We start from the raw sequence: 14,590 nt of genomic DNA, 5'->3' as shown, positions 1-14,590 counted from the left end.
TATTCCTAGTATTTTTCTGGGGGCGGCGCGGCGGGGCCGGGGCCGGGGCCGGGGCCCGGGGCCGGGGGCGCGGCGGGGAGGGGGCGCGGGGCCCTTCCCCCGGTTCTGCCCCCCCCCCTCCTTCCCCCGGTTTTGGGGACGCCCCCCCGGTTCTGGGGATCTCCCCTCCCCCCAGCCCAGGGGGGCAGCACCGCCCGGCCCCGGGGGAACCTCGCCGGGGGTCCCGGGGGGGGCCCGGCCCCGGCTTCTGGCGGGGGTTCGGCCGTAACAAAGCCGCGCTACGGCCCCGGGCTGAAGGCAGCCGCGCCCGGTAGCCGCCGCCGCAGCGTCTGACAGCTCGCAGCCCGGGACGGGAGGAGATCTCCTCTTATAAACCGCAGGAGTGAATTTACACGGGGCAAACGACCCCTCCTGGACGTGCCGGCGGGAGGAACACGGCACCCCGGAGACCCCCCGGCTCCCCCCGGTACCCCCAGGACCCTGCCGGGGGCAGCGATGCCGGCATGAAGCACATCTTGGGGTGCCGGGTCCCGGGCCCCCACTTGGGATGGTCCCAAGGGTCTCCCAGGGCGGCCTTCGTGCGGAGATTTCCCCCCACTCAGTCTCAGTCGTTTCATCCGTGTCTGGCAGCTTCGCAATTCGTAGCCTGGGTACAAATCTGCGAGGCTTCGACAAGGAACACAGACAGCAGCGAGAGCGAAAACAGAGGGAAATCTTTGGCTTTCAGCGAGCTCAAGTACATATGCCACAACATTTGCCTTCGCAAAGCTAAATACAGCTCGGTGTGTCTTCTGTGCCTCGCAGCGAGCTTCGCTGACTAAAATACCTTTTTCTAGTCCAGCCTCGCTTTGGAGGAATCAGGCAATCACATTTCTTTACTAGCCTTTGATATGGGCCGTAGCTGCTAATCACACAAGAAGAAATGGGGAAAGAAATGCACAACTACTAAGAATTAAAATAGTGAATTTAATTCAGCCTGTTCCAACTAAGTTGATAAATCCCGTGGGGGAAAAACAAACAAACAAACAAAACCTTGCATAGAGAACACAAAACACAAGTTTTTGTTTGACAGCTGGCAGTAACAACCACGTGAAAAGGTAAATGGAGTATTTCTGCCTGTTCTGAAAAACACATATTCTGAATATTCCTAGTATTTTTTTACTAGATTGATTGATTTTCTTTCTTAAGTAAGGACAGCAAAGGTCTACACTCTCCGATGCAAGCAGTAGTTTCAGGTGCCCACACTGAAATGTTTTAGAGATGTCTGATTTTCAAAAAGCATTTACGCGTCCTTAAAGAAAGGCCTTTTTAAAATGGTTCAGATTAGCGCAGAAACCCAAAGAACCAAAAAACATCTATGATTTTGAAAAACATAAGCCCAGCTTTCCCAGCAGTCTTACCTGGACTTCAGAGTGACAGGACGTAGGCTGAAACAATTCGCTGTTAACTCTCACTAGCCGGCGACGGGGGAGCTGGTTGGACTGCCTGGCTTAGTTTTCCTTAGCGCTGAAATACTTTTTCCAATGCAATACCAAAAAAAGGTTTGTTTCTAGGTCAGGACCTCAGTACTAAATTTTAACCAGGAGTTGACAGTCAGATTTTAACACAGCCATAAAATGGATTCACAGTAGAAGCTCGAGCATTCTTTTTCTAATTAGAAAGCAGTCATTGAGCCTTGTGCATTTAAAGGTGAAAGCTATTTTTGACATAAAAATTAGCGTGTAGTTCCTCTGCCTCCCTTCAGTTGCTGCTCTGGAAGCTGAGAGGGAGTGATGCAAGGATAAGCAGTAAGTATAAACACGACGAATTAAGTAATAGGTAGAAAGGGACTTGGTTTAAGTTTTATTCTGCCTCACAATAATGAGAGATTTATTTTTATACTTACTATTTGTCCTAAGGAGCACTGGTTAAAATGTTCCCTTAAGCACTAAGAAAGACTTCTCAGAGGCATTTACAAATTTGAAGTGCTTTTAGTAGGTGCCTTTTGACAATACTGTTAAATCTGTTTGTGAGCTGGATAAACGAAGCCACCGATAAACCACGGCAGGTGTTGTCAGGACTCTCCAGCAAAAAACTGTGGTCTGCTTTTCGAGAACTCCGCTCCCACGTGAGGATCCCAGGTAATAAAATTTAAAAAAATCTTGTGATCTGCCTGTGACTAGATCTTATCTGTGATCAACCTCGGACTAAACAGAAGGAAGTTGCCAATTTACAACACTTCGGTACAACTCTCCCAGGGCAAGACGTAAATGGCCAGATCCCAGATTTCTGCTCACCCCAAACACACTCTGGAAGTTGTGGGCATTCCAAATAAAGAACGAGCAGGCCTAAGGCGAGTCGTTTACACAGCTTCATGGCAGCGTTGGTAGCTGAGCCCTAACACTTACTTCCTGGCCCACCTCCCCGGGAGCGTGCAGCCAGCACAAAAGCGGTCACCCCGCAGGATCTTGCGCGGTGGCCGAGTTTTCGTGTCACTGATCTGACTGCTCTGCCTTTCCACAGCACAAATCCTTCCAAGGCAAAACTCAACTCCGAAACTTTCAGTCAACGCTAAGCCGTTACCCTCACGCTGAATGCTTATGGAAACTTAAGAAGAAAAAAATAAAAACCCTATTGAGCTACTTGCAATCGGAGACCTGAATGGGCTCGATATAAAGCCCGCTCACATCAGCAGCGGCAACACGCTTCCCTGGGTGTTGGACCAGATCCAGCCTCAAAGTTTCCGAGAAATAAACCAGGCTGAGCGTATCAGCTGCACAGAAACTCACTCGGTGTAACAGAAGCATCTGTTCTTCAGACCTACCATTTTCTTACAGCCTTCATTTCCCGGCGCTGCAGTGACACGAGCTGCCATATAAATCACCCGGTGCTGTTGTGTAACTGCACGGCGCCTCCGGCAGCAGCTGGCCTCGCTGGCGAAGCACTGATGGGAAGGTGGCCCGCCTGCTGTACGAACTACTTGACCAGGTAGCTTTCGGTTGTCAGAGTACAGCTTAATGCATTTCAGACGATGGCATTACAAGTGAAATTAATGTCTGCACTGAGACAGCTAAGGAGCACACCTCGGAACCGTTTATGCACAGCACAATGCAAATGTTTACCCAAGTACAGATGAAACAGGTTGACAATTAGCTAATGTAGCTTTGTGGACATAAACCAGGTACGGTCGAGCAGAACCAACACAAAATAGAAAGGAAACAGCCCTTTTCCTATCCCAGGCTAAAAGCACCATGCTTAGTTGTTTGGGAAGCCTCTGTCACGCTGAAAAATTTCCGTGCCAGTGTTTAATGTGTTTGCTCTACTGCCACTCTGCCGGGATAAAAATAGCGCCAGCAGGGCACGCTAGCTGTGCGGAGGATCCCCTGTCAATACTACAGTAATTGACAACATACAATTAAGTCTCACACCTGTTTATTGTAAGTAATTCATAGATAACCACTTCTAGTACACATTTTCACATCGGCTTTTAACGCTTCTGTTTGTTAAGCTCAGGGACACCCGAACTTCACCTAAGGGTCATCTGCGGTTTGCCCAGACCCAGCCCGCTATGCCTGCTACGTAAAACTGGTGCAAGCTGGTATCGTTGGCGTGGGTAGCGGAGATGGCTTGGGAACTACACATCCCAACATGCATCGCCCCGCGGCGCGGGCTGCTCTACGCTAAGGGAGGAAGGGTTTTTTGCCAGGGTGCATTCAACTCACATGCCTCGCTGTGGCCGTACCAGCCTAAGTCATGCAGCTGTCTGCACGCAATGCTCTACACAGTGCAAAAACGAAGACCTCTACACATCTGGAGTAAGAACAGTGGTAACAAAGTCATAGCTACATATTCTTCTCTACATTTTTGTTTATTGAGACAAACTAATTAAAAGGCACAAACATAGGGCATATGTTTACATGGACATTATAACAAACATATACATTAAAAGTGTAGGAATGTGTTTCCTTTCTGCTAAACAGAAAGTTCCTAAGCTTTTATATATACAAAAGTTGTACAATTTGATGTCCTAAAGTACAAAAGATCATTTATAAAATTATTTTACACTAAGCTCTATTTTTTTGTTGTTTTTGTTTTACTATGTAGTCCAAGCCCCTAGAACAGTTTCACGTAATGATACAGATACCTGTCACCTGACCCAAAGTCTGGCAATCACTGCTTGTACTGACACGGCAGGGTAGAAACGGAAGCAGTCCATTTTGACTAGTCAGTCCTGCTAGCACTCTGTGAAAATGCACACACGCTAATCTCCATAGCTTTCAGCTTCATTAAAATAAAAACATCTCAACTGTAATTTTTTTTTTTTTAATGTAGAGTCTTGGTTTTAGGGTGTTTTCTTTTTTTTTTTAAAAAACAAAGTTTTAAAATGTGAATATGTGACATGATAGTCTAGAAAGTATATCTGTTTCCCTAGATTTTGCTTTCTACGTTATGTACAGATAAACAGGTTAAGAAATAAAAAGCACATGTAGCTTAAACATGTGTGACCATTTGTGGAGAAGTTCTGGGCTGGACAGCTCAAACCATCACCCCAGAACTCCCACAAATTGATAGAAATGTGTTAACACAATAGAAGAATAACGTAAAAATGATGATGTTTGCAAATATTTACAAAGTTGAACAGATTTGCACAACACTTGATTAAGAAATAGGGGAGAAATTAAAAGACGCTCTCTGCTTGTCCTGAAGGGGCATCCTACCTAGTTAGTGGTTAGAATAAAAACTGTATACAATTTAATATAAGACAAAACTTCTAGTGAACAACTAACACGTCTGTCCCCTGCTGTAACACCAGCAGGTTTTGATTGGGAAGCAGAGGGCATAAAAATCATACCCAGTGCCTCCAGAATCTTCCAGCTTAAAGCAATATTTCTTAAGTTTCAAAGCACTCCTTTTGCTCCTAGGTAAGAGTCCCATAGGGGTCTGACTGTTCAGAGACCATGTTTACATACATTTCGACTCCTCTTCTGTCAGCCATGGCTGTTTCTCACCAAACAATAACAGTTTTTTTAAAAAAATGTTGACTACAATGCTATATTCCCTTAGGGTAATATGTTGGGTAATATTTACATCTCCAAATATCAGGTCACAATCCCTATTATATGTTGAAGTTAGAATGATAAGTTATCATATGCTTTGCATATCAGAGCTGGTATCACCTTTCCCATAGGGAATGCTGCCTGAAATTATCATATTCCCAAAGGTAAAATGCATATTTAATCCAAAATGCATTTTTTTAAATGACAACATTGTAATGCATTTACTCATTAAAAAAAATAGTAAAACAAAAAATAAAACAAAAACAAAAAAAACAAAACCAAAAAAAAACCATCAACACAGACGAAGATTCTACACTAGCCCAGAAACAGTGGACTTAACGACTGGCAAGTTAAAATCAGCCATCCACATCCAAGGGGTCTTTGCTAGTGTTTAGATTAAAATAATTTTCTAAGTTATTTGGGGGACAAAACATAAAACTGTTTTTTAATGACTTTCTTAAGGAAAACAAAACAAAACAAAACTCTGGCAAATGTGTATCTGCTCTAATTCAGCATCAGTCAGCTAGAAGGTAAAACTTACTTTAAATGAAGTGCTCCAGTGAAACTCAAGGTTGAACCATGTGAGCCAAATCAACAGGGGAAGATGCTACTATGGTCTCTGATGGTGCATGTTGCCCCGGTGTCTTAGTTTGAATTTATGATTAACTAAAAAAAAACAATAAAACAAACAAAACAAAACAAAAACAAAAACAAAAAAAACAAACCCCAAAAAAGAACTGCTGGTAAGGATTCCACTTTAATCCTTTTTAATACTGTTTAGAAATTCTTTACCAGGGAGGAGACGTGGGCAAGGCCTGGGGCAGGAAAGGCATGCTCTCTACTGGTCTCATCGCTATATTTAACGGACCAGCTAACGTCATCGGTGTGGGGAGGTTCATGGGAGATGTTATAGTGACTGGATGCGCTATATTCACTGGAGCGGTTACTGGGGTGGGTAAATTGACTGGTGTGGTGAGCGTTAATGGAGATGTCATGGATAACGGACTTGTTATAGTTACAGGATGCCCTAGGTTCATCGGACTGGATATATTAACTGCACTTGATACATTTACTGGACTTCTCATGCTCATTGCAGCTGCCACTGTGACTGGGTTTGTGATAGTCCCAGAAGCCACAGAGGACGTTATATTGAATGGAGTAGTAAGAGTCACAGGCGTAGTAGCAGCAGTGGAGGTTTGGCACAAGTTAGCAGCTTCTAAAAATGAGACATAAAAAGACAAAAAGTTTTTAACACATAAAAAACCATGGACAAGATTTAAAAAAAAACTGAACAGAACAAAACAAAAATCAAACAAGTACAGATACAAATTCTGGAATCATTTTCTTTAGGAATTATTAGTAAGTTAAAACTGTTAACATTCTATAGCCTAAAGAAATATAAACTCTCATGCAGTTCATTTGAATTCAATATTTTTTCCTGGGAAGTCAAGCGAGGTTGTCTTATAAAGAGGGTTTCGACGTTCATAAAAACAGTATCGTACAATCAAAGAAATCCTCCCAAGAGGAACATTATAAATAGAGGAGAGAGTGTACATACCGAATGGTACGTACTCTATAGCCTTCTCAAAGGTGAACTGACATTCTGTGAAGGTTTTAAAAAGTCATTATTAGGGACTGATAAGCAAAGCTCGTTTCAATATTTACCTGCTTATTTCAGTCTTAATTATTCCTACTAAGTCGTCCCACTGAGCACAGTACTTCTACTTAGCAATATTCACGGCTACCCAGTCAGTAGATTTTTCAACCCCCATCATCTCCTCAGCTTTCACACAAGCTACAGTCGCACACCAAGGTTTGGTTTACTCTGTTTTGCAGTAAGCAGGAATTAAGTGCCGAACAAGGAAGACCCAGGTGGCCAGTGCCCGGCCCTGGTCCCGGGGGGGTCTAGCAGGGCTGGGCACTGGTGGAGCGGGCACCGGTGGTCCGGGACGCAGCGGAGGGATCACTAGGCATCAGCACCACCTGCCGGCTACCCAAACTAGAAGGCTCCAAAAACAGAAGCGGGCTGGTGGACGTGGGTAAAGGAAAGGGATGGCTGCTAGAGAAACCGACAAAAATATATTCTATGTCAACATTACGGCACTTCTAAGACGTGTCTTATTCCACATTTGTAGGGTAGGACACCAAGCTCAGTCTACACCCACGTTTCAGGAGGTAAGCCAGGAGCAAAGAGTCCACTCTTGCCACTCGGGCAATACAAATGTACCAAGACAGAGTTAACTTTGAAAGCAACATTAGCCCCATTCAAGGGTTACTGTTGGTTCTTCAAAGTCCATATCTAGGAGGGGTGGGAGGGAAGGGAAAGAGTAAAAAAAATAAAATAAAAAAAAAGTGAAAATAAATAGCATTAGACTAAAAAAAAAATCCCATATAATGTTGTAAAGCCAAAACAACAGGTGGCACTAGCACAGGAGAACCAGCATGAAAAGAGCAGCACACAGGCACGACACCGACTGGCCTAGCTTCACCTTCCAAGCACTGTAACACACAAAGAAACACCCCACCCCCTGCCCCTTCCCCATTTCAGTTAAACCAGTATCATCAGTCTGACAACACCCCACCCACCTCCCTCACCCACCACTCTGTCCAAAGCCCGTTCCTGTTAAAGTACGTTCAATAACCTTAATAAGGAAGGAAGGGAAGAGCAAACAAGACACAGGAAGGAGCAGGCAGAAGAAAGTTACTCAGAGATTTTCTAAATCTGACACTCATTTGCTTTATCCATTTAGTGGCCTGATCATACCTAGCGCCTGTTATTACTACATTTTAACACATTTTGAAACTGTTTCTAAACCGACAAATCACAGAATTCAATTGGAATAACAATCAAGGAGAAAGGAGCTAGCAGCCTAATACACAAAAAAGACCTAGAAAAGAAAAAAAAAGAGTGAAGAAACTGAAAGGAAGTTTAGGAGAAAAAGAAACAAATGTGAGTTGAGAACATTTATTACTAAAAACAGCTAGTGAAAAGCAGCAAGTGGTCACTAAGAGCTTCTAAAACATTTAATCTGCAGGAGACACATGATAGGCATCAGAAATCAAACTTGTGAAAAGAATAAGCTAGCGGTAGCGGGAAGCTTTAAACTACGATACTCCAAACAAGACACTAAACTGAAGCAATCTATTCTTTACAAAACTGACGCATGGACCAACAAAAGGAAGCTATTCGATTTCAGTTACGGTAGGATAAGCGGACGTAAGCTGTGCGCTAGCAATAGTGAAAAGCACTATCGCTTATTAGTTGATTTTGTAGTAAAAAGAGAGATGGAAGAGTCAGTTCCAAGAGTTTCAGGAAACTTCATGCAAATGCAATTAAGTCACGGATAAAGTGGATGGAATACACTGGGGGAGAAAAAAGAGAAGGGACACAGAGAGCATTCACATGCAAGCCAGCGATGATGCAAAGACAGGGTGCTGTATGTGTGTATATATATACATGTAAATATATATATGCACACAAGTTAACAACTGGTAAGTATGCATAAACACAGCCCAAAACCACATGCAAGTCAAAAAAACACACTCTTGCCTTGGAGCAGATACAAACATCCCTTTATAATTGATGACTGCTACATACACGTTTAAGCACAGAGACCAATGGGAAGTAAGTAATAAAGAGTTCATTAAACAGCTTAATTTTGGTGATGTTGCCCTCCCTCCTTCTAGTTTTTAGCTACTACTTCTAACACTGGGAATGGAATACACATCCTTTTCTGACACCTGAGACTCCCCACATAACTGTAAACTCAATTATCCTACAAAACCGAGACCATAAGGATCGTTTCATTTTACCTTTCTTCCTTGCTTTGACGGCCTCTTCCCACAATCTCAAGGTCTCTACCTGCTTTCCCGGCCAACTTGTTACATGCTGCTGCTGCTGCTGCTGTTGCTGCTGCTGTTGTTGCTGCTGCTGCTGCTGTTGCTGCTGTTGTTGTTGTTGCTGCTGCTGCTGTTGCTGCTGCTGCTGCTTCTGATTGCTGGTCTCTTCACTCATGCATGCTATGCCAATTAAGTAAGAACACAAATTCACCTTGAAAAGTTACTCTGTTTTCTGCTGAGATGACAAAGGCTTCTTCCAAAAAGAGTGCGTGGAATCTCGCAGGATTCCAAGAGGAAAATCACAGAGGTGTTTAAAATCATATAATTAATCATGCGCTTTATAAAACTACTTTTCCGAGGTTTAAAAAACAAAATGCAAATCAGGAACATCTGGTTTCTGCCAAAAACGAACCTCCTTTCTCATTATTTTATTTGTATTTTAGGAAGACTGAAATAAAAGACTACAGTGAGTCTCTACAACTCAAGCCAATTAGCAAATTCCATTTTTTTTAAACCTCAGCTACATTTTTTTTTTTTTTTGTAAAAGGCCTTTTTACTTTTTATTCCAAGTATGACAAAGTTTTCAGTTTACCTTTACATCACAGAACAGCATGTTATTACCCTCTGGCCACATTACAGCTCATCGTTTCCACCTCTACCAACTGCTGTAAATGCCTCGTATGAACTGGCTGGTGAAGCCAGAGCTGAAACCTTATACCTTGAAAAATATTTCACATCCAAATTTCGTATTAAGCTCAACAATCAGGCATTTTAGACATTCCCCGTAGCAGTCTAGCAGCAAACCAATTCCACATATGCCAATTGCTTGAGCTAAAGAAGACCCTGCTATCAATATCTACATCTAATAGGCGTGAATACCCACAGGATGGGTCTGCTCTTGCATTTTAACGTCATCAAAGGCAAATCCCTTTGCAAACACATTGTTATTAGAAATGTTTTTAAAACGTTCACCTACTTTTATTGATGCCTTGTTTACAGGTATTACAGTTGATACTTTGGCTCTGCCCGTGTGTCTTTAAGTGGCTGGTGATATATGCTGCACTCAGAAGTTTACCACAGATATTACACGATACCTTTCCTTCATGGCGCACCATGTGTGTCCGCAGTCTGTCTTTGGTGGCAAAGGCAGCAGTGCACGTCTATATGAAGGACAACAATTACACTTGCAGTGCAGACAGGATCATTGCAGTACGAATTGCATGCCCGCTGTATGTTCTACCCTCTAGGTGCATAGGGTATCTTAGGCACACTGACAGCCCCAAGTTTTACTTACATTTATGAGAAACCGAAATCAAACTGTTGAAGAGACTGAAAGTTACCTAGCTGCTTAATGGAAGCTGGCTTACAAGATGACAAAAATCATACTCTACACTACTTAAAATAGTGGGTTGCCTTACCTACCAGCGCGAGAGGTAGCTTATAAAAACACCTAGAACAGGAAAAGTTGCTGTCTGATACAACTTGACTACACAAATCTGAACTCGGTATCTTAAATTGCTTGATTATTTCTGTTTCTACCCAAATGAGAACAGGGAAACAAAACCTTTTCCTAATGCCATTCTTTTCACACAAAACTTCCATTTAATGTGCTGAGTCACTAAAACGCAGGTTGGAACATGAATATATATTCCAAGCAAAACAGTTAATTGCTCGAGGGCAGTCCAGTTATTTCCCTTACACTAAATCACCAACTGACACCAACTTGTGCTCACGTTCAGCCAGACGACAGATCCAGAATCAACTACTCCAAGCCATTCTAACGGCTGCACTGCGAAACACATCGCACACATTCCTGCAGTACCAGCACTGAGCTGAGGACACCGTTACAGCCCTAGTGCTAAGTGAAGCACGTCACCAAACAGCACAAGGACATTGTTCTCCAAGAAAGCAAAAAGCCTCCCATCTTCCTACAGGCATAGCCACTGCATCCCCTTAAACTGCCTCTGCACCTACATCAGCACCACGGCACAGCTGAAAAGTAACGCAGACGAGACTTTATTCCTAAACTTCCACTCCACAGAAAAGTCCAGGAGCAGATATGGTTCTGGGAGGATTATTCCCCTGAGGTTCTAACTATACAACGACGCATTGTTCTTAATAAATCACGTTAGCCCTTACTTGGCATTTGAAGGGTCTCTCTGTTGAGTGAACATGTTTAACGTGACAGCTTAGATGATCAGGCCTGCAAAAAAGAGAGGAACAGAAAAGAAAATGCATACTGTTACAAACAGATAGCAGTGACACTCCGGCCAGCTGTGCTGAACCTTGCGGCCCCCTGCAGCCCCCAGCCCTCTGCACGGCAATAACTACGTCCCCCTCACGTACCCGGTGCCTTTTAGCTAAAGCAACACATGCGAGACCCAACCTGCACTTTGAAACTTAACCACGTTCTTATCCACCTGGAAATTTGGTTGTACCTTGGGTATAGATGGCAGGTCAACAGCTCTAGAGGTGGAAGTTTTCTGTGTTGCAGGCGCAGCCAGCAGCAGCGCAAGCTTCCCCGCAGCGCTGTCAGCACGCCTCAACCTCGCGAGGAGATGAGGAGGCAGCTGGCCTGCCGTGCCCCGCTCGGCCCCTGACCTCTGCCACGGCCGGCAAAGGGGCTGTGCGGTCACCACCAGAGACACAGGCACGTGTCCTGAGGTCGTGATGACATTTCAGAACACTGTCATCAAAAGAGGGGCCGCTCTCGCTCACTGCCCATCAGGCTCAGACCGAGACCCGGGCCCTAGAGGTAAGCAAGGCTCCTTTCCTCATCCCCTCGCCCATCCTCTAAGGTGCCTGCGCCTCCCAGCCCCTCGCTACGATGGCTCAGCCCTGCCTGGTTATGAAAAGCCAATACTTGAGCTCGCCTGGGATTTTCTACATGGTACCTCGAGAAGCCTTTTCCACAAACACCACAGGTGTAGGGTTTTGTGATGCCACCTTCGTGAGACCTCACGTGGTAGGTCATGCGATCCTTTCTCTTGAAGCGCTGATTGCAAATGGGACATTCGAAGGGTTTTTCATCCGAGTGGGACAGCTTGTGCCGGTTGAGGTGGTACACATCCCTGAAGGCCTTCCCGCACATCTCGCAAGCGTGGTTCTTCTTAACGGGCTTGCTGGGCTTCTTCACCGTCTGAGTCACTGACATGGCCGTGGCACCGGCGCTGCTGCTGGGGTTGGTGGCGGAGGAAGACGTAGTGACCGTGGACAGGATGCCCGCGATGGTGGAAACCAGCGAACTTCGGCTGTTGTCACCAGCGATGGTCGAGATAAGGGGCACCATCGTGGTGGGAGTTTTCTTTGGCCGTGACACTAACTTTACGCCCGTGTGGCAGGACTCGTGGCGCCTCAAATGGTAGCTGTCCCTGAAAGCTTTGCTGCAGTAAGTGCACACAAAGGAGGTTTTAGGTTTTTCCTTTTTAATCCCAACAATAGCATCCTTTAACGTTTCTGGTGCGGGCTGAGGTTTCTGCGTTATTGGTAAGGGCAGAATCGGCTTCTGATCGGGTGGCTCAACAGCAGAGCTCAGGAGCGGCAACAGGCTGTTCTGTGCTGCCTGCTGTTGGTGATGTGAGGCTTCGTGTGCCTAAAACCAAACATTCACACTTAAATTCTACGGACGGGAGCTCGCTTGGACGCGGTGAGAACATTTACAGACTGCAGGAAAGCAAACTCTAGACCGAACGCCATTGACGTACAACTGCAAAAGGTTACGGGATTTGCTTTTGAGGAGGAAAAAGCCACTCGCGCTTTCGATGCGCACATGGCACAGATTCTGTGGGGAGCAAGCGTAGCAAGACGCACACCGTAGCTATCACAGAATTAAGTTTCCGGAGGGCAACGTTTCTTATGGAAAACAACGAGGCGCTTGTCAGATCTTTACTCCCGTATCGCCTGATCTTTACATAACAGATAACTCGTTTTACTAACGATCGTATCAGGTGCCCCAGCAGGACTATCTTTGGAGCTTATGAATGTACTGAGGGGAGTTGCAAAACACCGCCCCGCCTCTGAACCTAACCCGGGCTTACTGCACGCCAGGGATTAGGCTGCGGCCGCCGAGAGCCGGGATGCGATAAGCCTCCGTATTTAAACACTGTGCTCAGAGCAGCGTGCTGGCACTGAGACCGACGCAGCTCGGGTGGGAAGCTGCCTAAAGTAGCACTTGTACGCCTGGCAGGCCCTGGCACGTTGATTCACCGGCCACTTAGAGTCTGCCAGCTAAGAAGAGGTCTTCACCGGCAGAGTTCTGGGATGGGAGGGAAGCTAATCAATGAGCTCTGGGAGGGGTCGGGCTCCCGGGGAACACGGGGATGGGAAGATCTCCAAGCTGCTCGAGAACAGCTGATACCGAGTGACTGGGAGCTACAGGAGCGGGGGGAGAAGCTGCGGGGAAAAGGCAGAGGGAGACCCCCCAGTAGCAGGGCAAACACCCCTCAGCCGCGCTGCAGCCCCCGCTGCTGCAACCACACGGGCACTAAGTGCTGTTTATTCTGAGACAAAAAACGCTGTTCTTAATGCCCATCCCGTCAGACCGGGACAAAACCCTGGCAGAAACAAATTTGAAGTGGTTCAGAAACCACGCAGGCCAATCCAGCCTAATGGAGCATTGAAATAAATCACTCCGGCACCTCCAACGCATCTGCATTCGAGACGTGCCTCGGTCCCAGCAGCCCGGTTTGACCCCAGTCTGGTTCTCAGCGGGGCAAGCCAGGTCTGAAGCTGAGTTTGGGGAGCTGGCGTTCCCACCAGAGCAGCACTGCTGCCTCCCAGGGCTTCTTCCTACGGCTTCCTTCACCAGGCACACTGTGCAGCACGGCTCCAGGCCGGGACAGCCGGGTAACACACTGCCTGCTTGCAGCCCCCACCACATCTACTTTTATTTCGGCTGAGGACAGACAGTTTCACGAAGCACGCCCAAGCTAAGGCTCTCCCTATGTTCATGAAACACTTGGCATCTGTTCGAGAAGCCAGGATTTCTCAAAGCAGGCTCTGGGACTTGTCCTCAGTTCCATCCTGTCCCTTTGCCTCCCACAACCCCGAGCAGCCAGCGCAGCGCGTCCAGCCGGCGCTTTATCCGCCTGTCCCCGGGCTCCAGGTAGCCGTGTCCTGCTCTGCCACGCGGCCGCACCCCGCGGCACCTCAGCTGCTCCTTTCTCAGGAGCGCGGTGCCGACGGTCTTTGGATAAAAGCCACCGGTGGATACAAACACTAACCCACGTGGGCAGGAGTACGTGCCCCGTAACACCGCGAGCCTGGCCGACAGGAAAGCGGCCTGGGTTCGGCACGGTAACACGGGACGGGACTTGCTGGAATCGTTAAGGCCTGGGACAGCCTGGCTGCTTCTACCTGCGCTGAAGGGCTGCAGCAGGTAGGCAAACACCAGCCCGCGGGGCCGTGTCGCAGCAGCGATTGCTAAAGAGTCAAACACAGAGCTCTCCTGGAGGCTACGCTGCCGAGCAGGGCACGGCTCTCGCTTCATCCTCTCCAGTAAACTTTTGCCTGGCTTGAGCGACAGCTGCGGGTTTTATCTGCCAGGTTTTTAAAGCGCGGTCGTGACGTCTACGTTGCACGGGAACGAGCAGAATATGCCCCGAACACATCCAAAGCAAGCAAGTTGTGCACTTAGATATGATTTTAATTTGAAAAAAAAAGAAAAGAAAAGTCTGCAATGTTTTACAGCCAACTTTAAATAAGCACTAAACAAT

The 14,590-nt window shown here is 46.3% G+C and overlaps 1 protein-coding gene across 1 annotated transcript; it reads right to left on the bottom strand.

The window, feature by feature from the left end:
- Window positions 1–3,831: 3,831 nt before the first annotated feature.
- Window positions 3,832–12,572, bottom strand: VEZF1 (vascular endothelial zinc finger 1). The gene is made up of 7 exons (XM_035343444.1): window positions 12,537–12,572; window positions 11,771–12,468; window positions 11,016–11,079; window positions 9,853–10,036; window positions 8,850–9,056; window positions 6,595–6,639; window positions 3,832–6,252 (listed from the first exon to the last, which is right to left on the bottom strand). Exons 1-7 carry the CDS (start codon window positions 12,570–12,572, stop codon window positions 5,825–5,827), a joined length of 1,662 nt encoding a protein of 553 aa, XP_035199335.1. The 3' UTR covers window positions 3,832–5,824.
- Between the last annotated feature and the right edge of the window lie 2,018 nt (window positions 12,573–14,590).

The sequence above is a fragment of the Oxyura jamaicensis genome, chromosome 19, assembly GCF_011077185.1.
Source record: "Oxyura jamaicensis isolate SHBP4307 breed ruddy duck chromosome 19, BPBGC_Ojam_1.0, whole genome shotgun sequence".
Taxonomy (NCBI): domain Eukaryota; kingdom Metazoa; phylum Chordata; class Aves; order Anseriformes; family Anatidae; genus Oxyura; species Oxyura jamaicensis.
The sequence above is the reverse complement of the archived record's forward strand: the minus strand, read 5'-3'. Positions and strand labels throughout refer to the sequence as shown.